The 24880-nt window shown below is 43.4% G+C and overlaps 4 protein-coding genes across 6 annotated transcripts; 2 read left to right on the top strand and 2 right to left on the bottom strand.

The window, feature by feature from the left end:
* Positions 1 to 405: 405 nt before the first annotated feature.
* On the bottom strand, positions 406 to 11085 carry LOC101754094 (kinesin-like protein KIN-UA). 3 transcript variants are annotated; one of them, XM_022822843.1, is made up of 20 exons: positions 10779 to 11085; positions 10201 to 10301; positions 9987 to 10109; positions 9373 to 9558; positions 8422 to 8643; positions 8167 to 8320; positions 7920 to 8069; positions 7128 to 7216; positions 5836 to 6048; positions 5452 to 5586; positions 5145 to 5321; positions 3964 to 4077; positions 3719 to 3844; positions 3518 to 3647; positions 3337 to 3429; positions 2019 to 2144; positions 1549 to 1674; positions 1142 to 1285; positions 745 to 873; positions 406 to 623 (listed from the first exon to the last, which is right to left on the bottom strand). In XM_022822843.1, the coding sequence occupies exons 1-20, from the start codon at positions 10939 to 10941 to the stop codon at positions 481 to 483; spliced, it is 2844 nt and encodes a 947-aa protein (XP_022678578.1). In that variant the 5' UTR covers positions 10942 to 11085; the 3' UTR covers positions 406 to 480. The 3 variants fall into 3 exon arrangements, with proteins under 3 accessions (XP_022678578.1, XP_004987171.1, XP_022678577.1); XM_004987114.3 differs by having other exon boundaries at positions 3964 to 4071; positions 5145 to 5324; XM_022822842.1 differs by having other exon boundaries at positions 5145 to 5324; positions 10779 to 11084.
* Positions 11086 to 11383: 298 nt separating this feature from the next.
* On the bottom strand, positions 11384 to 16341 carry LOC101780537 (putative ribosomal large subunit pseudouridine synthase SVR1, chloroplastic). The gene is made up of 10 exons (XM_004985605.2): positions 15693 to 16341; positions 15116 to 15195; positions 14815 to 14915; positions 14608 to 14677; positions 14362 to 14455; positions 14223 to 14271; positions 13756 to 13906; positions 12861 to 12917; positions 12390 to 12445; positions 11384 to 11993 (listed from the first exon to the last, which is right to left on the bottom strand). Exons 1-10 carry the CDS (start codon positions 16219 to 16221, stop codon positions 11933 to 11935), a joined length of 1248 nt encoding a protein of 415 aa, XP_004985662.1. The 5' UTR covers positions 16222 to 16341; the 3' UTR covers positions 11384 to 11932.
* A 1434-nt stretch (positions 16342 to 17775) lies between these two features.
* Positions 17776 to 20508, top strand: LOC101780940. The gene is made up of 5 exons (XM_004985606.4): positions 17776 to 18257; positions 18544 to 18644; positions 19453 to 19569; positions 19641 to 19742; positions 20159 to 20508. The coding sequence occupies exons 1-5, from the start codon at positions 18029 to 18031 to the stop codon at positions 20327 to 20329; spliced, it is 720 nt and encodes a 239-aa protein (XP_004985663.1). The 5' UTR covers positions 17776 to 18028; the 3' UTR covers positions 20330 to 20508.
* Positions 20509 to 20590: 82 nt separating this feature from the next.
* On the top strand, positions 20591 to 24156 carry LOC101781346 (4-coumarate--CoA ligase-like 1). Its single transcript, XM_004985607.3, has 6 exons — positions 20591 to 21897; positions 22006 to 22198; positions 22665 to 22807; positions 23391 to 23458; positions 23541 to 23643; positions 23876 to 24156. Exons 1-6 carry the CDS (start codon positions 20674 to 20676, stop codon positions 24050 to 24052), a joined length of 1908 nt encoding a protein of 635 aa, XP_004985664.2. The 5' UTR covers positions 20591 to 20673; the 3' UTR covers positions 24053 to 24156.
* Positions 24157 to 24880: the final 724 nt, after the last annotated feature.

Below are 24880 nucleotides of genomic sequence, written 5' to 3' on the forward strand. Positions count from 1 at the left end.
CATCTCACGATTCTCACGCACACTGGGCAGTGGGCACTACCCAGGAGTATTATTTGCGTGCGCGGCTAGGTCGTCGTCGTGGGAGAGTTCGCCGTAGATGGCGAACTTCTCGCGGGCGTACGTGGTGTAGCAGGGGCGCAGGGCCACACTTCCGACAGCAGCCGCCGCACCTCCCCATACGCGGGCAACCCCGCGTTCGTCATCTCGAACTCGTACCGGTTAGCCTAAGAGAAACTGTAGTGCTAACTTGGATGAGCCTAACATCCGGCCATCCACAAGGACAATTTTCTTCCCCTTACGTGTGCAGGTGAGAGGTGGAGACGCGACTTGTGAGAATGACAAATTGACAATGGCAAGAACACTCGTTTCAAAAAAAAAAAAAAAGGGGGCAACAACACCATAACATAGGAATTCATACTCTCATGAACAAGCCCACAATGATAGCTTTACTTCCTGAGCATAATGATACCAAGAGACGACTCATTGGACCTCTCTTAGAAATGCAGGATTTGAATCTAAAGCCTTCTTAGCTAAATTACGCGTATCTTCTCTCGGGGACTCTCTTGATATGCGAAGCAGCTCCTTGATTCCACCAGAAGCAATGATGTCACAGGTGTTGTCTTCTGCAAAGACGAGTGGGTGGATTTGGTATCAAATTTTAATAACATCCACGATTCGATTGCCATCAAATGCATGAGCTTATACACAGGACAAAACGGTGAAGTGCAACCTTTATTTACGTACCGTTCTGAGCTAGATGGCAAAAGGCAAGCTCAATGTGTCTTCGGGTTGAAGCGGAAAACCTAGTTGAATTGGCCACCATCCAAGTAAAAACACCGTCTTCAATGAGAAGGGACCTTCCTTTCCTGTGACCTATTGAGTAGAACAGGCTGTTACTGAATCTGAAGAACCACGGAAACTCAATATATTCAACTTCAGTGGCACAATGTTCAAAAGTAGAGCAAATGACAGCATTCCCAGGTTACCAAGAAGTGGCAAAGCCATACGCTCGACACTTTACAGTGCTGTGGCACATAGACTAAAAGGTGTTCAAAACTTACAAATGTATTCATGCAGCTGTAATAGCTCATCAGAAAAACAACTAATGGACATTTGAGGAACAAATGGAAAAGTTGCAGACCTTGGCTTATCACCCGAGATTCACATTTTGCAAAGTTTGCTATTCCTCGTGCTATCTGGGCTATGACATCGGCGTGTCCACTGCGAAACATTCCTAGTAGTGCTTTTATTCCACCATCTTGTTTCAACATCAAGTGCAACTTTTCTGAAAAAAAAATACACCTTTGATAAGTCACATTTTTATTCTAAAAATATCAAGGTTCCACTTCTAGCAATATGATAAAACAAAAACAGTGGGTTATGAGGAAAAATGATACCACAACATTTACTTTCATCTCACTATAAGGTGTACAGTTCATAGTAAAATGAACTGCACAATAATGTGTGAGCATAACTGATCTTCTAAAATATTTCATAAATCATAATCTCGTTAAAAACTTGACATAAATAACAATAAACTAGCTGTACCATTTCCACATAAATTGGCGATCGCACCAGCCACCATCCGCAAAGTTTGAGGATCATCAGTTTTAGAAGCAACATTTGCTAATAATCGAGCTCCACCTTTGTTCATAATAACTCCCTGGTTTGATCCTGCAACATCAAGTATCAACATAAACACAAAATGCCTAGAGGTGTAAAACTTTTACTATTGCAAACTATAATATTTAAATTTAGTTGATACAGTTAAAACATCAAAATTACGCAAGAAAATGACAATTTTGATGGAGATGTGATGCTTAACTAACTCGAATGCATATAGAATATTTCCCAAACTATTTTTTAATGATGGTAATATGAAGATACACATGTTGACAACCATTTCCAGTTTGCATGATGATTAAGAAATTCTGGTAGTGAGCCACTAGATGATTATTGGCCCATTCCGACCAAATGTGAAAGATAAATCTGAAGAGTGCTTTGTAGGAATCCATTACCATTCATCGCCAAGTTAGCAACAGCACCAGCTGTGACTCGATGAATAGTGGTGTTTTCTGATGTTTCTAGAAGGGATAAAAGAGCATCGAGCCCTCCTTCCTCAACGATTCTTTCCTGATTAATATCTGCAATCCCAAAAAGGACAAGTGAGCAAACACTGTTCATAGTCCTAATACTTCATTAGAAATGTAAGACGTTTTGCCAAACTTTACTTTAACCGTTAATATGTTTAAAACAAATCCGTCACATAAAAAATTATTATTAGGTTTGTTATGTGAAGCACTTTAATGATGCAATAATGTTGTACCATGGGCAGGGCCAGGCCATTTTGTTAGGGTCAGCTGACCCCGACAATATTTTCAAAATCAGTGAGAAGATACTGTTTCGCACTGTTCCACTATGGTGATGACCCCGACGCTGTTCTGAGCTGGCTTCGCCCCTGTGTTGTGCTAATTAATAACGATAGATAATACTATGGAAACAACCATTGTCAAGTTACTTGCTGGAGACTTTGTCTTGTGCAGAGCATCATATATGATAAGAGATAGTAATAACCTATCCCTTCTAGAGAACAGAAAACATAACATAGTTACTTTTTTTCAGAGAAATATTGTATTGAAAAATTGTAGTTATGCATGTAAACGCTGAAGTTGATTTTGTAGTTTCATACTCCCAACCATACAAGCAGGCAGTACAACGTACAGCTGTCAGGTGACAGTTCATTTTGGATCATGGGCCAGTCCAGATTGAACTCATATAAATAATAACATGTAGCTGTCAGGGAACAGCACATTTTGTTGTTGGGCATCAAAATAGCAACGGGTACAATAATAGAATAACAAAGAGTGCAATAAAATGTGCTTGTGGGCCTGCCACTAGGGAGGGTATGGGCAAACCCACTCTTGTTCACACCCAAATCCATATAATTATTATCCACTCCTTACCCTCCCCAATCCCACCCATATCCAATGGATAATTAACTTTGTACTACATATATATACATATCCAATTGATTAATTGTACCCTCCCCATACCCTACCCTCTTCATTTCTAATGGGTATATAATTTTCTGCCATACCCTCCCCATTTGAAGTGGGTGTGGATTTGGGGAGAGGGTATGGATACCCAGTGGCAGGCTTACTTGTGGCTCGTGATGTAATTCTCAAACGTGTACGTAGCCGTGTGTGCAGGTATATTGAACCATTTTGTACTTTTTGTAGCTTCTCTATATTCATATAAGATTTTCATGCAAATAGGCTCACGGAGATCAAGGCAGTATGCAATATATGCACAGTTCCAAGGGGCAAACTTCCGGACCTTCAGCAGCAAGATTAGCAACCACCTTGACAGCGTGGATCTGCACATCTAGATCCTCAGACTTCAAAAGAGCAAGCACGTTTGCAAGACCAACTGGGCATCAATTGGGCCAAAAACACTGTCAGGATGGCGGCTCAAGAAAGACATGGCTGGTCTGTAGTCTTTCATAAAGTAAAGTTACCTTCTTCAAATATCTTTGATATGGTACCTCTCTGACCAGATAGGGCCTCTCTTATTTTTCCTGATTTGGACACAAATGCTGCATTGCCCAATCCAGATCCTGATCTAACCATACCACATGATGTTTTAGACTGTCAAAGAGAAAACTACATGTAAGAAAATGAACATCAGAATAGCAACGGGTACAATAACAGAACTGTACCTCGTCAGCACAGTTATCAGATGTGGATTGTTTCAACCTTAGAATTTGATCTTCAAGGCCTTGTCTCTGCCTCATCTCCTGTTGCACCTTTTCTTGAGTAGACTTCAGTTCTTCATATATCACTTCCTACAAGAATTACCAAAGAAACAGGCTGAGCATCACTGCAATTTAAAGTAAACAGAAAACAACCATGTGTTCATAAGAATCACAGACAGGGTCAACTAGCTAAAACAGGTTTGCTATACCTTCTCTGAAATGAGTTCGCTGATTTTTTCTTTTAATGATTGTACTTGACTTGCAAATTCTTCAGACACTTTGGTTAATTTCTTTTCCAATTCACGGGCCATGCTTTCCTGCAACTGGAATATACTTTTATCACACTTCATAGTAAACTGAAGACATCTGTAAGATGCACATGGTCCCTCCACTCTGTTTGTTGGTGGCTCTTGTTGGGTTTGATCTCTAGCCTACCCAACTTGCATGGGATTAAAGGATTTGTTGTTGTTGTTGCACACAGTTCCTCCACTAAACAAATATCAACTTCCAAGAACAAAGGTTCTTAAAGCACATGAATTTACATTTAGACACATTCAGGTTGTCAAGTCTTGTGATCCAGTAAACATAAATTCTAGGGAAATGATTTCTGAATTGCGGCCAGGCGGACGCTTCAGGTCTTTTCGCAATTTCTTAATAGCGTCAACATTGTTCAACAGCGTAGCACAGTAATGTCTCTGTGCAGAGTTCAATCTTTTGGATACAATGCAAAGACCATGCAACATGTGTGGCCCTGTCAACCACTTATAAGATGAGATGTTTTTTACTCACTACAACAGGAATATCCTATGAACTGCACAGCATTTACTCAAGATGCACATAAAATAAAGTTCAAAAGTTAGCTGAGCAGGTGAGCACGCCATCTTCTAAGCCTATAACTGAAAAGTGAACAGAAACTGTTATGTATGCAGCAACATTAAATTAGCACTGAATTAGGTTAGATTTGAAGGTGGTAGAATTGCTTGCGCGTTTCTATTTGCATGCACAAGAAATGTTGTACAGGAAGTTAAACGAGCTTTCCATGGTAGATTCAATCTTGTTAGTCAATAGAATCAAACATTATGGTAGATACATGACCAATAAGTGGATTTATTAGTTTGGAACTTGGAAATGGAGAAAGAGTTTTCTATGAAGTTCAGATATTAAATCTAGTTGAGACTTGAGAGTATGGAACTCTTAGTGATGCAAATTTGTGTTTTACCACTTAAGAGTACAACTTAAACTGTGCTGGTTAAGGAAGAAAAAATTGGCAAAACTACATAGTATCTGAGCAGGATGCATCTAGAAACCAGAATTCAAAAGTAAGGCACAACTTGCCCACTTACTAGTTGTAGTACTTTCTAACATATAGTGGGTGCATCTGAAAGTTTACCTGTGCAGAACTCTGAGCATCACACAATTGCTGTTGTAGTACACTCATACGGTCTTTCATGCTTGATGAACAGCATCTTTCTTCCTCAAGTTTCCTCAGTAATTCCCCCCTTTCCTTCTCATGCTCTTTACTTGTATCAGCAAGAATTTTCGTTTTTGAGAGGTTCTCAAGCTGTTGCTGCTGCTAACAACAAATCTTGCATTAGAATTGTAAAATTGTCATGAGCTGAACTTTTTCAATGCAGCAGCAATATAATGGTAAACTAGAAAAAAAAATATTAGCATATAAGATGGTAATGCCAAGCTACCTTGTTTTTGTTGAGCAATTTTTCAAGCTCAATGATCTGTTCTGATAACAAATTCTTTTGGCCTTTTTCTTCCTCCAAGTCCCGTATCAAATCTTTTACTGCAGATTCCAGTTGACATTTTTCCTTCTCCACATTCTGCGTTAATAAATCACTCGTTATATTCTTGCCCCTGAAGCAAGGGTTTACATGGTGATACTGAAGAGGGTCTTAATGGACGCTGACAGTGAACATTTTTGTGAAAATAAAAAATGAATGTACAAACAATTTTCTATTTATGGGAAAGACAATGGTGGCAGAGCACATTTGCAAATTCATTTCTCATAAACAAAGCAGTTAATCATAGTGTATAAAAGAAAAACGTAATTAATATGCGATAAAAGATACCTCAATTTGCATGTTAGAGGTCATTCTTAAATCATGGAAGGACCTCTCAGATTCTTTCAACTTTTTATCCAACTGCATTTTCTCACTTTTTATGAGCTTTTGTTGTCTCTCCATCTCTGATGTGAGTTGGTCAACCTCACGCTCCATCTTCTTGTAAAGAACTTCATAATCAACCTCTTCTTTCAACTTTATTGTGTTCATTACTTTCATTGCCTGAAAATCACAAACTAAGTAAAAGCCCAAGAAATGAATTTTAAGAAACTCAAAGAAAGCATTCCCTTTATCTGAGAAAAATGCGGTTACAATCTTGAATACCCCAGAATGTCTTTCAAGGTGTTACGGTGCTAAGAACAAGAAATTGACTACTTTATATCTCAAAGTTGGGTTTGCTTAGCTTGGCGGTAGCAATTTTTACGAAATTCCAAGCTCAGTAGCATGTGAAAGTGCATTAAGTTAAGGCAGGTGCACCGTGAAATGAATATGTCTGGAACTGATTGGAATTCAGGCAACACTTAACCATCCTACAGCTAGTGAAAAATGTGTCTCTGTTAGATGTATATGTGCGTATGTATGGAAGGGTCCTGTGCCGTGGGCTTCAAGGCTGGCCGGCCCAGATATGGTTGGATAGAGATAGGAGGAGATCTTGTCCGGTTCTGTTTCTATAAACCCAAGATCTCCTCACCCTTACATATATGTAACCTCTATCTCCCAATCTAATCAATCTATTATTCCACACAATCTTTCAGTCTCAACAGCTAGGTTCAATAATCTGATGTCTTTGGGTTTTGCAGAACTCCATAGTAACACAGAAGATAAATAGTAACTGATTAAGAGTAAGGTGTTTCTATAGTGTTAGCAGTAATCCTTGTGTTTTGCTTATCTACCTAGTATTAGTATAGACAGGATAGTTTAGCCATTCCTTAGCTAGCAAGTAATCCTTAGGCTGCAAGTCTAGTTTCCTTAGCGAGTAGGTTGAGTCAAGCTTGAGTCAAGTCAATGGGTCAAGTCTTTGTCTTAGCAAGCAAGCCACTATGGCTGTCATGTAGTATTCCCTTTCAGCTATAAATAAGAAGCAAAGGGGCAGCCAGCTGCAGCTCAAAATTGCAGCCCAAAATCAGTGTCTCTTCTCTCAGTTCCTGCTGTCCATAAACCAGCAAACAACCTTACACCTGTGCTGTTTTTCCTAACATACAGATATGAATGGGGAAATGACCGAAACTCCAGTATTACGTACAAGAATAAAAAAGAAGAGAATGCAGCATTTGACCAATGGAATGGCAAACTGAACTTACCCTCTGCCCAAACATAATTGTGCTTGAAGTTTCTGAGTAATGCCTAGAAGATGGACCTATTGTCACAACAAGAGAAGTCCTAGCAGTCCCTGCCAAATAAAGATTTGAGCAAAAAATACCAACCAGATGGTATAGCAAAATGGTAGATGCTATGTCATTCACAATAAATTAATACACTGTTAACTAATATCCAAAATGAACTGATAAAATTCATGAAGAATGCAATATGGCCACAGCATGGTAATATTTCCCTCATTTTTCTTTCCAGTTCTTAGCTTCCTGTGCCTTCAAAAAGCCAGACTCCTTGCTTGCCTTCCAAATGTGCATATTCCAAAGTTTTAAGATTGCCTACAAAGACTTTACACCTAGTGTGACTAAATTATCTCAGTACTGTACCTAGACAAACTGTAACTCAGCCTGCATTATGTAGCACTTCCTGATAATCACTTTAAATAGTTCTTTCCAACGCTATCTATTCTTTAATAATTAAATGGAACTTCACTCACAAACATCAGGATCGAAGATGATAAACAGCAACTAAGCAACAACATGGCACCAGTCCAACTATTAGACCGAGAAAGTGTAACATATATCTCATTGTTTGTTTTGTTTTGCTAAGAGTTGCACAAGATATGCCACTGCCTTCTGTTAAGAACTGGAATCATGTACGAAATATTTTCAGAAGGTGCCAATAGCCTACTACTCTCTAAAGTTTGGACCAATGGGAGAACTTCAGCAGGCAGAAGTTTGTGATCAAGGAACATTGGAAAAATATGAGCAAGATATAAGCACCTCCAAATGAATCACGGAGTATCCTTGTAAGCTTTGAATCTCTAGTTGGTATATGAGGACCATTCTCTGCTAATGCGTTAATGCACTTTCCCAAGGAAGTTAATGAGAGATTGATGAACTTGGCTTCTTCAATCATGTGACCTTCACTTCCTGAGATAGAAAAGGTAATATAGAGAGATGAGCATGTTTGTGACAATATCTAGTGACCAACTTGATTTGCAATTAGAAATATGGTGAGAAGTCTTACCTGATTTATCAATTCGTTCTGATCCAGCAAGGTCAACAATCAAGAGTTTACTTTTGAGAACAAGAGGCAAATCATCAGGGAGAATGTCATGTGTATCATTAGATAAAGAGGTACAATTTTCCTCTTTTATTCTTGAACTTCTTTGCAGATGGATCTGAAAAAAGGCATCAAGTCTGCATATCCATATCATTTACTCATGGAACCTTAAAAAGGAGAGTGTATCGCAGAACTGGATGGTGTAGTGCAGGAACATACAATTAGAATTGCATGGCTACGAGATGACTCTGTGTTCATCTTGGTATTGGCAGCATGACGGTTCGCTTCACCAATTTGCAGAAGTTGAAAAGCATGTTCAAGGTCTTTAATTTCAACTATTGCAGCACCTGGCAAGGAAACTTCACCAGTTTTTGCATCCTCCACTATTGGGATGTTAGTCTTCTCTGGGGCCAGTAAATCTTGCACAGATTCTAAGTACAGCTGTACAGCAAATGAATACAAATTAGTATAATAAACCAAACTCAAATGAAGATGAAACTTAGGAAGGGTGGATGGAAAATTTGCCGAAGAACCGCTTAAATAAATTATGCCATCTTTTGATACAGTGTAATAGTACACAGTAAGAGGTCTGCCGTCTGCATAGTAAACAACTCGACACTTTTTTGTTAGGAAGGTCAATTTAGTATGACAGATTGAAATATTAGATGGATTAACCATGTTTATACAATTTTATATTTACATTAAGTGTCTTGCTCTATGCCTTTATGGGTAGGCAGTTAGGAACATATAAGTGTCAAATGAGTGAAAATAGTCAGACCCCTTTCGCATTTAATGGCCTATTTAATATAACACATTACCGTAAATTTCAAGCAGGTCACAGACTGTGCCATCTTCTTTTCATCTTCTATAACCAGTCCAACTAGGTTAACAGAATATGCAGTTTTATGATCTACACTAATCGCATAACAAATAACATACAAATATTGTTATTCTTGCGCTAACAAAATATGTACAAATAATACCAATTTAGCAATTCTGCGCAGCTAGATTACATTAACATCAACATAAAATATGACTATTGTTGCAATAACTAAGCATCACTGAACAATACTGACAGAATAAGAAACCCAAAGCAATTCTAGAAAAATACTGATGAGTACTAATGAATAAAGTTAAATAACAGAATATATCACCAGTTGGGAATAGAACCTGTAGATATGATACTGCGACGCGATCTGTCTCAAAAGGCATACTAGAAAGTATATGCTCCAATGCTCTGACCATTATACCACGTTCAGAAGGGTCGTCCTTTCCAAGTCGACCAACTGTGTATGTTTTGCCAGTACCTGTTTGACCATAGGCCATTACTGTCCCATTATAGCCTTCTAATACACTCTGCAAAGGTATGTCGACATTTATTTTATATTTATTTCAAACAAAATGGAACTCAATGACTACTTGCATCCTGAAAAAAGAAGCCTTAATCAAAGTGTTTGTAGAGCAACTAAAGGAAATCATGAAAATGTAAAACTGATCAACCAATTATTTTTAAGTATTACTACACTCAACAATAAGAACAAAACCTTTTAGTCCCAAGCAAGTGGGGTAGGTGAGAAAATTTTCTCTGCAGTCATTAAACTAGGAGGTGCACTGCCTACCAGGAAAATTGTAGGCGCAGTCCACAGCCTTTTACTGAAAAATATTAATAATTAATTATTGTAGCTATTCTACCGTAAGCCTGCATTGTAGCAGCTTAAACATTGCAACTCTAGCAAAGCTTGCACGTCTAAATAAACTAGTAGAATCCGGAATGCATGACTTGCCTCAACCACAGGCTTTGCGACGACCTCATAAACACGCTTTTGTGAAGCATTTTCACTGAAGACCTCATCGAATCTGTAGGATTCACAGCTCCAATTATTTTTCTTCAGTTTCAGCCTCTTGGACTGCAGAAAACAAGGCAATCTACACAATTAGCTGCAGAAAATTTGCCCTGGTAACAAAATGCAAAAGGTAAAATGGGATGGACAGGCTAACCTCAGGCTGCAACTCAACACAACTATCAAAGTCAGCACCATGAGCTAGATCCTCTGAATTCTTCGGCCGGAGCCTTACAGCGACTCTCACTCTGCACGAATCTGTGATTGTCAAGTGAAGGGCACCTTTATATCAGTTCTGAACTAACAGTGCAACGATCAAAACTTCCCCCAAAATAAAGCCCGTAGCCCATTTGTCTACAGTATCCAGACAATACACTGGAATCAAATAGCAACTATTACGATTTATGAGACTAGTGCTATTGTGCAAGCATCAATCAATCAGCACGTAAATTTTAGTGCAAGTGAGAAGGGTTGACATGGACAAGCTAACCAGAAGGGAAGGCCTACAGAGGCTCGGGAGTATCAGCGAGCTGCCAATGCAGCAACGCTTATCTCTCCGCGGCATTTCCGTTATCGTTGCAACACCACCCGTTTCATTTCAACCCGAATCAATTCCGTACAACGAGAAACCGACAAAATGAACAACGGAACCCCAACACGCCCTTCGTTCCGACTTGCTGACGGGAAGAGGGGAACAGAAATGCATTCACCGATCATTCACCGGGAAGAAGATACCTGCGCTGCCGCCGTGGTCGGGGGCGGGCCGCGACCTCGCTGGGGACGGGGAGGGACGGCGTGGACCCGGAGCGACCGACTTGGACCTCGTACTGCCACCGGCGCGGGGCGCGCCGTGCCTCTCGACGGACCGCGCCGGCGCCCACCCGGCGCCCGTCGCCATCGCCGCCGCGGAAGGCCCGAATGCGGGTGTATCAATCTCGGCGGCGGGCGAGCGGGGGGAGGTGGGGGAGAAATGGGGGGCGACGAGGGTTGATTGGAACGGCGTCAGGCGTGGTGCTGGGGTTGTGGTTTCCGTTTTGTGTTTTTGAGTTGAGGCGCGCACGACGGCTTGTTGGGGAAGGACCGAAGGAGCCTCCCCGATTCCCAAATGGAGTGGGGCCCGACTTGCGGTGGCTCGGCTGTCGGTTCCTGAATGGGAGAGAAAAACGCTTCCTGTCCCTCGATTTTGAATTTTGCATGATAAAAAAAGAATTTCAGCGTTGTTCCTGTTCCCATTAATCAGTGACTGCTTTACAAAAGACCGTTGCATGAAAGAATAGCTCTTCGTTAATTTATTATTAGACAATTGACATAGCAGTGAAGAAATAACACGATTACAAGAATAATTTCCAGCTCAATAAACGACTTTTTTTTAATTCAGTGCTCAGTAAACGAGTTCCAATGCAATTTGGCCAAAAATAACTCGCCAGCTATCAATTACTGTTAAACCGTCAGACAAATGGTTCATGTGCCCGCTTAAGAGCATGTAGATTTACACCATATACAGAGTACATGCTATCATGAGACATGAGTTTTGCTATTTCGACAATGTTCCATCCTTGACCAAACGCTGCTGCACTATAGGAGTTGGAGGTTCTGCTGTCTTAAAGGATCTGGAGGTTGGTCAGCGAAGCAGTTCATAGGCTCTTCAAGGCAAAAGTATGGAACTTGCCTATCAGCCAACGCCACCACACCATTGGAGATCCAGGAGACAGTGGCTTTCTAAGTGGAGTAGCAGCCGGCCAGCTCCTGAATTGTTACTGTCAGAAGGGTTGCCGCCATCTATCGACAGAGACGTGCTGATCCGCATTAGTTCAAAAATCATCAGTTAAGGAACTCTCGAGTCATCTCTTGGCGTTGCCTTCTAGTGCCTTGAAATCAGCCAGCCATGTCTAGTTGTTTCCTTCTAGTGCCTTAATATCAGCCTGTTTGAGCTCAACAAACTTCCCAATTCTGAAAAATTAACATAATAAAGTGTTAACATTCACTTTTTCATTCACGTCCTTCTCTTTGTTAACATAGTTAATTAACCAAAAAAAAGCAGTGTACTGAATGTCTACCAATTGTCTAGCTTGGCTTCTAGACTAGAAATACATGCTGCCTCTGTCAGAAAATTCACCCACAAGACTGGCATTCACTTATCTATTTCTACAGGCACATATGATTTTATGAAAAGTGCACCCCGCACCTGATGTGCCAGATTTACACAAATGATACTTTTATAAAATGAGTATATTAAATATTGCTCTTTCCAAAAACAGATTGCTCAAATAGAGAGTAGAATGGTATCAGTGCATGCAAAAGGAATAGTATCTGTGGAACACACACTGATACAGTAAAGTACATTACCCCAGATCTGCTGGAAGTCGGAACCTGCCTACCCGAACACGCTTCAACGCATAGACCTATCAGCGAGAAGGATTAAGTATCAGTTACTTCCCAAGGGAAAAAGCAATAGAAAAAATGTTGCTCACAGATTTACATTCTATAGTATCCAGGTACAGTGCCAGCCAAACTATGTGAAGAATGACAGAGCAGTGGCTTATGTGCATTGGTGAGTGTACAGCAATGTGTGCACCCATCATGCCATCATGTGTTACTCATATGTGCCAGGGGAGCAATGTGGTTGTAAGGTGTGTTTAGCTTACATTCCAACAGTCCAGTGAGAAACAGAAGGTGAAAAACAGCATTATGCGACCATCTCAAACATAGACCCAAATAAATACAGTAACTTCTTGTGCGAAAAGAAATGTTAAGATATGAATGAACAATAAACTGTAGTAACAACTTGACAAAAAGACACTGATCGTACAAACCAACCTTTAGCCCTGCATTCTGTACAAGTTCACGAACTTCATGATTTCGTCCTTCATGGACCTGCGAGAAGTCAACAATATCAACTGACAAGTAGAAAACAATATGCAATGACTTAGCATGTTTACAACATTGCTTCAATCAAGTCTATTTGCAGCAATTAAACAACAACTTGGCATGTTAAAAATTAAAATGCTAGTACGTCCAACAATAACCACACACTTGGATTCCTCAACCGACCAACGTGTGAAATGACACTTTCCAATAATATGGTACAATACAGCGATAGTGAAAAGGTGAATATAAACGTTGTAATATAACAAGTAGCATTTCTTGCACCCTATGTACATTACATCGAGATGACAATATGCCCATTCCACCAAGCATTGAATCAGTAAGAAAGAAAAAGATCCACCATTAGTTCATAACAGGTAATAATGCTTTTCCAATTCTGAACAAGTTGAAGTAAAATGTTTCTTTAATACCAGCAGCATGATTTCTGCAGGCTAGGACAGTTCCAAACATTGCAAAAGGTAACTTACATAGATTGGAATTTATTTTAGTTCTGAACAAATTATTGATGGAATTATTTGCTTGTCGCACATTGTGATGAACTTCATAAGTTCGCCAAGCACTTAACCAAGCCTACCAAGTACCAAATGAGGCACAACCCACAGGATAGTATGATACTATCCAGAAAGAAAATTCATGTGGGTATACATAGCTCATAAAGAGTAAGAGGATAAGTTATTAGGATATATTTTTGGTTTAAGTGAACAAGCGAAATCACCCAATCTTTTCATATTCCTGTGGATAAACAACACCCACATTGCTTGAGTGAACAAGCAAAGCAAGCAATGAGGAATAGAACAGAACAAAGCAAGCTAGAAATAAAAATTACCACTATCTTAAGACGGGTCTTTCTCGTATCTGATTGTGCAGACAATGGCTCTACTAAATCAGGTACACACATGACCCCATCAATTTTTGTGCCTTCACTAATAGCTATGAGGTGTTTCTTGTGCACAGCACCATCAATAGTTACTACATATCTGCAACATTGAAAAAGAACTGTCAAATTCAAATTTATATTCACTTTTCCTACTGTTCATTGCCCAGCAACCATTCCAAAAATGATTTATGATTGGGAAACCTAGCATAAGAACTTTTGAAGTTAGATTTTGATACGATTCTAGCGGTCTTCCTTCATAATTCTCATATTATAATGGATACCTCAAGGTGGTACCAAGAAGACATTACCAAATATCCGTGCTACAAAAATTGAATAGTTAACAGTAGTGGAAGTAATGTTACTTTTGTATTACAGTACTAAATAACATATAAACCCACAAAAGGAGTTAAACTTACTCCTTTGTTACATTTGAAGAAGGGTGCGCAAGTTTCTGAGCAAACTCGCCTGGAAGGAAGGAAAAAAATCGAGTTTAGGTCTTGGATGACCAACATCTGAACTTTTCCAGGTACATATTACCAAGTATGATCAAGTTACCATCATTTGTGACTATTATCAAACCAGTTGTGGCAACATCAAGACGACCCACAGTAAACAAGCGTGGTTTTGGCAGCCCTGGTTGAATCTTGTTCTGTAAATATGCAGAGGTATATTAGAGATTGGGAAAATATATGGATGATTCATAGTCAGACTTTTATTGATTCATCAATTATTGTGAAAACCAATAATTATTATTAGAATATGAATGTTATGCAAAACCCTGTTATGGAACATATCACATACCCAGCCCTTCAAATAGTCATTAAATAAGGAGACAACAGACTTCGATTCTTCGCCACACGAGCAGATATACCTGTAGCAAATGGAAACAGCATTCATAAAATTGATGGTTCTTTTTCTCTGATAAATATTTCACTGGAATGCAAGATAATCGCAGCACATCATGATTGATGCAGAACACAAGCAAAATATGGAAAATAAGAGACCAACCCTTTTGGCTTGTTCACAGCAAAATACAACTTTGGGGGCAGCTTCTTGGAAATGCGGTTCCCATTAACGTAGATAGAGTCCTTTGCAATGTCAACTTTGGTCTGTATAAAATGAATTAATTTATCCGAGTAATGCACTGGAAAAGATTGGTCGAAAGTCAAAAGTCATATAAAACAGTTCAAGTTTTCTCGGACCAAACCATTGTTGTTGTAAGAGCAACAGCAGACAAATTTGGATGCAGCTAAAACATTATTATGAATGTAAGAAACTTAAGTACCGAAACTAGTATCTCTTCTCGTACCTGAGGAGAAGTGCAGACCGAGCCATTGACAGTCACTTTCCCTTGGAAGATGAGCTCCTCACTGGTTCTTCTTGAGGCCACTGGAAGAGTGATCCAGTAAGCATCAAAACAGAGAATGGTAATCAAAACCAAAAGTGTTGAAGAGTAAAATGTCATACTTCTAGAGTTACTCACAATGAACTAAAGAGAAAATTCAACTTCACCAATATTACGAATGAAAAGTGGAAATGCAAACCTGAACTGCTTAAGCATCAAGAGCACACAAACCAAGTGTGCAGAAGGAAGCAACCAATTTTGTGAAGTTATATGAATCTGACGGAGAACAATCTGAGTTTTCTAGCGAGTTCATTTGGCCTAAAAAGCTAGGCGCTAGGACCCAGGAGATCGTTATGGTACTAACAACAACTGGTATCAAATCAACACTGATTTAATACCAAAAGCATCCGTCTCTAACTGTTCTGATCTAAAATGAGGCAAGTTAACTTATCTGCACTACTCCTTATTCCTTAAGCTATCACTACTTGATTCAATGCAGTCAAGCTCTTGAAGTCCAAAATTACAGAAGGGCAAGGACTACCTCCTGCGGCGGCAAGGACCTTGGCGAGCCGCTGTGGCTCGTGGTCCTTGATATTCTCATTGTAGAACCTCCTGGCTGCCTTTGAAAACTTGGGCGGCGCGGCCGGGGCGGCCTTCCTTTCCTTGGCCTTGACGCTTGCACTGGAAGCAGCGGCGGCGGCGGCAACCGCACCCTTCTGGCCCTTGAGACTTTCCTTCTTAGCCGCCTTCTTAGCCTCCGCCTCCGCGAGCGCGATGGCCTGGAGCACCTCCGGCGGCGGCGAGGTGCTGAGGCGAGGCTTCCCGTCCTCCCCGCGGACGATCCACGGAACCAGCGGCTGCGCGGACGGTGAGGGGGACGAGGCCTTCTTTGCCGGGGCGGGCTCCGCGAAGGTGATGTTGAAGTCCGGGGCGCTGGAGGTGGAGGCGGAGGAGGTGGCGCGGAGGAGGAGGGGAGGGAGGCGGCGGCCGAAGCGGAGGATGCAGGCGGGCCGGGAGAGGAGAGGGTGGAGGGAGACGGCCACTGCCGTGGCCGCGGTGGTGAGGGCCATGAGAAGGACGATGGCCGCGGAGCCTGCCGGGGCGGGTGCTTGCGGAGCAGGAGTGGTGGGGTTTATCGGATATCGCCGCGCTTGCGCCTCCAAGTCGAGCTGGTGGGAGCGAGCCCGAGGCTACCGCCGACCGAGACGGGAAGGTGATATGCCAACACCAGACACTGACCTGATCAAATCTTGGGCCAGGCTTTGAAAACCCAGTTCCATTCCGGCCGATACACAGTTCTTATGTGGGCTGGGGCCCATTTGTCTCGGCTTCGTTGTGTTGCAGCCCAAAAAAAACTTTCTGTGAATCAGGTAAGTAATCACAGCCCCTCTCGATCCTTCTTCCCCTTGCTACAGCGGCAAGCAGCGACTTCAGGGAGATGCCGCATCTCCTCCGCCGATTCGTAGTCGTCCTTGCCTCTGGCGCCCTCACCAGCATTGAAGGGGGAGGAGGATCGAACGAATCGGCGGTTGAATCTTAGCTTGCATCTACTATAGTTAGATAGTTAGATAGTAGGGTAGGTACTGGTGGCGTTGTATAGATGGCCGCTGGTCCTTTTGTTCCTCTGGAGAGTTGTCGGAGGTTGCGACGGTGGTGGACCCGGTGTCTGCGTCGGCAAGCTTGTTGTTACCTTCTTTGGTGAGAATCCATGGAGGATAGTCTGTCCTTAGGCGGCGACGCGTTGCTGTTCAGGTTATTGTCCCTTCTTCGTCTCCGTCGGCGGTGTGGCAGGTCTTTCTGGCAGAAGTCTTGGGAGGTATGTCTACCAACGTGTCGAAAAATCGGGTTGAATTTTGTCTCCCACCTGTTTTGGTGGTTTACTCCCCCTTCGGGTTGTGTTGTTGTCCAGCGAGTCGAGGTTGTTGGTAGTTCTTAAGGCGCCAGATCTCTTGATTCCCGGCAATGCGATGGCCGATGGCTATCTTCTTCTGCAAGGGCGTTCAGCGGTTGTAGAGCACATCGATGTGTTCGACGTGCTGTTCTCGGTGGCAATGAAAAATTATGAAGTTTCTTCGTTAGGAAGGAGGTGGGCTTCAAGCTGCAAGCTCGATATCTCCTCTCCAACCTTGGTGCGACGAGAGTGTGTCGTGTGGTTGCTCCGATCGCCGGCGATGAGGACGACAGGGAGGATCTTGCAAGGACTAGGCTGTAATTTTTCTTTTCTTCAAAGATGTCTTTGTAAGAACGAAATATAAACCCGGTTAAAAAAATTAAGTAATCACAGCGTGACTGAGCAACAAAAATTGAGAACCTAGTAGATGTTAATGCAGAACTAACAGTATCTCGCTAAAACATCCTCGCTCTGCACTTTCTCAAGTTGGACAAGTAACAAACAGCGAGCAAAAGGCCAGCCAACTGAATCACAAGACGGTCATCACATGCATCCGTCCCATTCCAATTTGGTGGTTGGCAACAGAACTGTCACGGTTCCATTTCCATCTCCAAGCATTGCTTGAATATTCACCGGAGATCCCGGCTCCTCCTCTGAATCTGACGCCTTCAATAGTTCAATCACCGCGTGAACAAGAAACCAGCCAACGTCCGGGATCCCACGCCTGACGCCTCGCTTTTGTGGCCACGAACAGCCACCGGATGACCGGAAGGAAGGAGAAAGGGAACCCACCACCGCCAAGCAAAGCTCCGGCCGGAACCAAGTCCACCACCTCCCGGGAAGGGGAATCCACGACCACCACAGGAAAAAGACGAGCGCGCCGACCGTAACCAAACATCCCCCTCGGGCTTTTATCCGCGATCGGCGATCCCCCAGTGCCGTGCTGCCGCTGCCGCGTTTTCTGACTCCTCGCCTTCGCCATTCCCATGGCCGATTCCGCCGCGCTCTCCTCCGCCTCCTCCTCCCTCCCCCGCTCGCTGGCGTCCAGGAGGCCCCTCTCCTCCCCTCTCCACGCCAGGTCCCGGCCCCTCCGCCGCGGCAGGTCCGGATCGCGGTCGCTCCACCGGTTGCGAGCTCGGGCGGGGAAGGACGATCCGGAGGACCTCTACGGGCCGTACCCCTGGGACCAATCCCTGGATCTCACCACCGGGTTCGGTAAGCTCGCCGGCTACCTCTCGATCGTTGCCCAAATGCTTCCGTTGCATTGAGTTGACCTTGCCCAAATGCTATGCTGTGATGGGAGTTGGAACCGTGTGCCGTGGGTTAAGACTCGACGCTACTAATGATTGATGCGGCAATTGCTGCCTTGTACTTTGTCGAAAGCCAATAAGATTGGCTAATGGGTTCATTATTTTACATATTTCTGTTTGCTTTTTGTAAGTGCTTTCTATATACACATTTCTAACGCCTTCTAAAAAGGGCTCAATTTGTGTCCTAGCAGACATTCAGTGGGTGCCAGAAGACAGGGTCACACTGTTCACTTCGGATGGGCTCGTCCAAATTGGGGGTTCCTTGGTTCCCCGTCGAGTTAGTTCTTCTGAGGTAATGAATCTTCAAATTAGAGCACTCACATTAACCATCTCATGTTGAGCTCATCTGGTTTTTACACTATTTGATGTATACAAATCTCTTGACTGTTGGAGAGAAAGCCCAGTGCACTATACTAAGCAGCAGTAAATTATTCTAGATTTATTGGTATTATACCACAGTGTTCTGTAACTATTCTATATGTGCTTCAGTTTTTGTTTAGGCATAACAGATACATATTAAGAAATATTATGCATATTCAGCATCACATTCAGTGTTCAATAGTAAACACTAGCTCACCACCATAGAGCATTGCAATGTACCTTATTTACAAAAGCTGTGAAGGATGTAGTAGTGATTATTAGCATCTAAAATTCGCCTCAAAAAGACGAAGAGTAAATTTCAGATAACTATACATTATGTATAAATTGCTGCAGAATCTCACCATTTACACTCCATTTTATAAAACTAAAATATTAATTGTACAACAAATGCGTGCACTGCAGAATCAGTAACAGGTACAAAGTCCATTTTGATGTGATTATGTGAACACTTTTCAGCTAGTTTCTCTAGTCACATGCATCTCTAGCTGCACCTTATAAACATGAAAGATCTTGCATTTCATAGCACACAGCAATGCCCCATGGTTCTAGGTCAGAGAAGGTCAGACTGATAAACTGATAGGAACTTTATAAGAGTATTTATTGTATTCTTGTATCTGGACTTTCATATACTTGCCAAAGATGTTAGTTTTACTTTGAGCTCATCAGTGTTTTTGATGTTATCTGGACTTTTGTTCTCATGTGAGTTATTTTTTTATCAGAAGAGGCAACGGAAATTAAAGAGTACACCAAAGTTGCGCCGTTTCCAGGAGAGCTCTTACATGGATCCTAATCAAAGTCTTTGTCTTGGAGCACTATTTAACATAGCAGCAACAAATGTAAATATTTGTTACTTCTCATTTGCTCATAAATTTACACTTTCTTTTAGTAATACAATTTGATATCTCAGGGCCTAGACATGGGCAGAAGATTATGCATCTTCGGCTTTTGTCGTTCCATTGAAATGCTAAGTGATGTAGTGGAAGATACAGTATTGGAGCATGGTGGTGAGGTATGTTTTGCTATATGATGAACTATACATGTGCAATAATCTTTCTTTCATAGGTGCTTTGGCGTGCCTTGATCTATGTATAATAAAGGAAAAGTTGCCATGTTTATTTCCTTGTTTTTGAAGAACGAAAACTAAGAGCGCCACACACGGATTATTGACCTTAGATTGCTTCAGCGAAAAAGACAGTGCCAAAGGAATGAGGGCACAGCACCAAGCACGGCTAAATTATGCATTGTTACTGAGCAAAGGAAGACACCATAAAGTTTAATCGATCAGAATTAGAAGTGGATAGGATATCTGGATATATAAATGTTAGAGATGTATGGTTAGTAGGTCTCAGCTCACCTTGTGCATTGGATGTAACATTGAGTTAGCCCATGTTTATCATTAGTTTGTAAAGGGCGTCATTTTTGCAGGTTGTCACCGCAGAGAAGGCGAGCAATGACGGCCTCCAGGAGAAGCTAACAATGTCTGTTGCAGTACCATTGCTGTGGGGTGTTCCTCCAGCGTCAGAGACCCTCCATGTCGCGGTGCGGAGCGGTGGGGGCATCGTCGACAAGATCTATTGGCAGTGGGACTTATTCTAGATGTCCAGAGCCGAAACATTAACAAAATTGATTCTACGCTGTACATATACTCCACTCTAATCCGCTGCACGCTTTGTGCCACCGATTGTGCATTGTGCAGAAACTGTGAACTCAATCTCTACCTGTACAGACCCGGTCACCATTGTGCATATACTCAATTGTCATTTTTAGTTTGTACCTTTTTTAATTCCTGGACTGAATTATTTGAGCATTATTGGTGTGTGGGTGTTGTTTCTGACTCTTCAGCATCTGCCACGAACTTCTCCGGCTTCAAACGATAGAGGGACTTCTCTGTGGCGCCAGGAGGCGACCAAGCAGTTCGCAGAAGCAAATCGTCAAATCACATGGTTTTTCACATGCTATCATCTCCGACACGTGAAATGTTTAGCACGGATTGGGTAGTTGGTCAGTGTGCCCATGCATACATCAGTGCACTGAGAACGAGATGGAAGGTGCCCTCCTCCTGCTCGGCGATTTTCACGAGCGAGTCGGACGCAGCGAGGAAGCACGGGGGCAAGAGGGGAATGACGAGCGAGGCGGCGGTGCCGACGGCGGGCTACGGCGAGGACGGCGTGTACCGTTCACTGCGCCCGGCGGTGCCCATCCCGTCCGACCCGGGTCTCTCCCTCAACGACCTCATCTTCCGCCGCGCCGACGCGTGCCCCGCCGCGCTTGCGCTGGTCGACGCCGCCACCGGCCGCGCCCTCACTTTCGCCGGGCTCCGCTCCGCAGCTCTCACGGCGGCTGCCGCGCTCTCGACGCGCGCGGGCGTCCGCCCCGGCGACGTCGTCCTTCTCCTCGCGCCCAACTGCGTCCTCTACCCCGTCTGCTTCTTGGCTGTCACCGCGCTAGGCGCCGTCGCCACCACGGCGAACCCACACTACACCACCAGAGAGATCGCCACGCAGGTCGCCGACGCCCGCGCCAAGCTCATCATCACATTCGCCGACCTCCTGCCCAAGGTTGCAGAGCTCCACCTCCCCGCCATCCTCCTCGATGTCGATGACGACGCCGGCAGCGCTACCGCCTCTATACCTCCGAGCACCAACGTTATTATACCCTACTCGGACCTCATCGACGGGGTGCGGGAGGCGGAGTACCGCCGGCCGGCGACCAAGCAGGGCGACACGGCGGCGCTGCTGTACTCGTCGGGCACGACGGGGACGAGCAAGGGAGTCATCCTGACGCACGGCAACTTCATCGCGGCGCACGCCATGCTCACGTCGGACCAGGACGCGCGCGGGGAGGGCCCCAACGTGTTCCTCTGCTTCTTGCCCATGTTCCACCTCTTCGGGCTCTCCGTCGTCACGCTCGGGCAGCTGCAGCGCGGGAACGCCGTCGTCGTGATGCCGCGGTTCGCCGTGGACGACGCGATGGCCGCCGTGCAGCGCCACCGCGTCACGTACCTGTGCTGCGTCCCTCCGGTAATGATCGCGCTAGCCAAGCACGGGAGGACCGGGAGGTACGACCTCAGCTCACTCAAGTTCATCCTCTCCGGCGCCGCGCCGCTCGGCAAGGATCTCATGGAAGCCGTGGCCAAGGACTTCCCGGACGCTGAGATCGTCCAGGTAAACTGAGCTTTCGTGACTGCAGTTTACAATTGTAATCGTGGTCTTCTGAATAACGGAACACTATTGATGCAAAGAGTTTTATGGCGTATGGTGCTCCTCTTGCAGGGGTACGGTATGACCGAGACATGTGGTATCATAACTTTAGAGAATCCAGAAAGGGTCAAAGTTCGTCAACTTGGATCAACTGGAACACTTGTCATACAAGTCGAAGCAAAGATCGTTGATGTAGAGACACTGAAACATCTGCCACCAAATCAACTAGGAGAAATTTGTGCTCGAGGACCAAACATAATGCAAGGTACTGCATAAATTGTTTTATGCAGAAGGACCCCTCCACCCATTCTATTCAAGAGGGTCCCTTCTGCATGAATTTCCATGCTTTAATGTGTTCTTTTGAGCTATGTAATATAAATGGCCTTTTGTCCATTAAGGTATTGTATGAGTTTTTGCCCTTCCTTTTAATGAAGAACATTTTCATGCATGTTGTCAAACAAAAATCAAGAGGGGATTGACTTCTATTTGTTGGCTAACTAACTAAACAATACTGAAGCTCGATCAAATGATATGGCAATGGGCAATTAAACAATTGTTAGTATTATTTTGTTTTTTGCATTCATTTACTTACGATACAATATATACATACTAAGCTAAGCATTATGAAGCATATATGTCAATATGTGTACGAAAATCATCCTCGAGAGATAATAGAGCATAGCTTCTCCCTAGTCCCTACTGATTTGGGTAATTTGACTGTGGACTTTTAGGTTATCTAAAAAATGTGGAGGCTACTGAATTTACAATCAAGCAAGGGTGGTTGCATACCGGTGATCTTGGATACTTTGATGAAGGAGGTCGCCTTTTTGTTGTCGATAGACTTAAAGAGCTGATTAAGTACAAAGGATTCCAGGTAAAAGTATTAGTTTTTTTCTCAAAAAGAAAGTAGCAGGCCATTGCTTAGGCAAAGAAGATTTTTACTTATATAAGCCAATCTCACTTAGGCGCCTATGCTTGTTTTACAAACTATCAACCGACTTTGTGCGTGTAGGACCTACTTAAAAGTCTACAAAAAGGATTTGCATCAATATATAGGTAGATATGACACTTGCAGTCTTCTTATTTTTCCATGACCAATTATTTTATAAAATTATGCAATAGATATCATAGCAATTTATCTTGGGCATACCATGACTTTTATGGGTATATTTTCTTGAAAATATGTTATAATTACTTATTTACATAGATTACTACTCCCTCTTCCACGATTATTGTTTAGTTTGGACTTTTGGATAGTGTGCGTACAAATTATTGATATTTGATCACAACATACTACACTAATAAAATCACATAACGTATAATATGTAATAGTCAAAGGTGTGTAACCGAGACAACATCAAATCTAATTAACTATCATGAAAGGAACCACTCATGAGCAGTTGCTATATTCTTTGGCCATATCCATATTTATTTTAAGGCAGATATTGTGTCTATAGATCGCGCCGGCTGAGCTTGAAGGGCTACTTCTGTCTCACCCAGAAATCCATGATGCTGTTGTTATCCCGTAAGCTGAGCCGCCTGAATTTGAACAGCTCGAAACTTGCTGACTTTTATCACTTAACGAGGAATTTAACTTGTTTTGTAAGGTTTCCTGACGCTGAAGCCGGGCAAGTTCCTGTTGCCTATGTTGTACGAGCACCACAAAGCTCCTTGAGTGAAGCTGATATCCAGAGTTTTATCGAAAAGCAGGTGATGCTGTCCTTGGAAACTTGACTTTGATTTAACTTTTTGCTATCGTACTTTTGCGGGTGTTGCGTAAGCTATAGCTGAAAAATGAAATGTAGTATTTACTCTAGATTATTTTTACAAGTACCACACATGATTTTCTACGAAATTTAGTGGGTTTGTATCTATTCTTTCTACCCAGCTGTTACTGGCATAGAAATACACATTGTGGTTTTGTTCATGAATTGCATTGCAGGTCGCCCACTACAAAAGACTGAGGCGGGTTACCTTCGTGGACAGTGTACCAAAATCTTCTTCGGGAAAGATTTTAAGGAGAGAGCTGATCGGACAAGTGAGCCAACGCTTGCGTCAGTCCTCCGGCTCCACACTCCGAAGTCCAGAGGAACCCCAGGCTAAGCTGGGTGCAGCCTAGAGGTGGTAATGGATCATGACCTTTGTACCTCATTCACAATCGAACTCAGATCTATCTATTTTTAGCTCAAAATCATATATTATTATAGCGCGACTCTTATCGAACCCGACCCTTACCCGTGATGCATGAGCATCGAGCAGTGAAATACTATGGTCTCTAGCTGATGTCACGAGAAGATATTTCCAAGCAAAAATTTAATCGAGTTGGATGCACTCTTTAGCATCCGCATCACTTGTGGTAGGTACAAAAGGGGTATTGTAAGTGACTCTGATAAGGGGTATTGCTAGTGACTCTGATCCAATCGCCAGAATTAAGAGCGTTGAATCGGCACATCCGGCGGGAAAGAGACACCGATGGGCCGGAGCAGGACTCGGTTATCCCCACGGAACTCCACCTGTGCCGATTGGGTGGTCCGGCCGTCCGCACGGCACGAAGGCGACCGATGACGGGGCCAGAGGCAGCCATGCCCAACCAAGGCGTATCGTATCAGAGTTCCCTAGGACCCTCACGAATAACACCAGACACCACGCCGTCGTTTTCGGCACGTCAAACGCCTCCCTCGCCGGCGCCGGTGCCGGCGCCGCGGTGCGGGCGCGTCGCCTTGCGGGCCGGCTCGCGAGAGGGACGCGCCCCCCGGTGGCGTGTGGCGTGGCCCGGCGCGCGCCGCAGCTCGCGGGAGGCCGACGTGTGGAGGCGTGTTGGTTCGATGTCAGCTCCAAGCCCGCGTGGAGCCGGGTGCATGAGGTGCCGGCGCGGGACCAGCGCCAGATGTGGCGAGCGCGACGCCGCATGTGAGGTTCTCGAGGCTCTCTTCTTCTTCAGAATAAA

Source organism: Setaria italica, chromosome IX (assembly GCF_000263155.2).
Source record: "Setaria italica strain Yugu1 chromosome IX, Setaria_italica_v2.0, whole genome shotgun sequence".
Classification (NCBI taxonomy): domain Eukaryota; kingdom Viridiplantae; phylum Streptophyta; class Magnoliopsida; order Poales; family Poaceae; genus Setaria; species Setaria italica.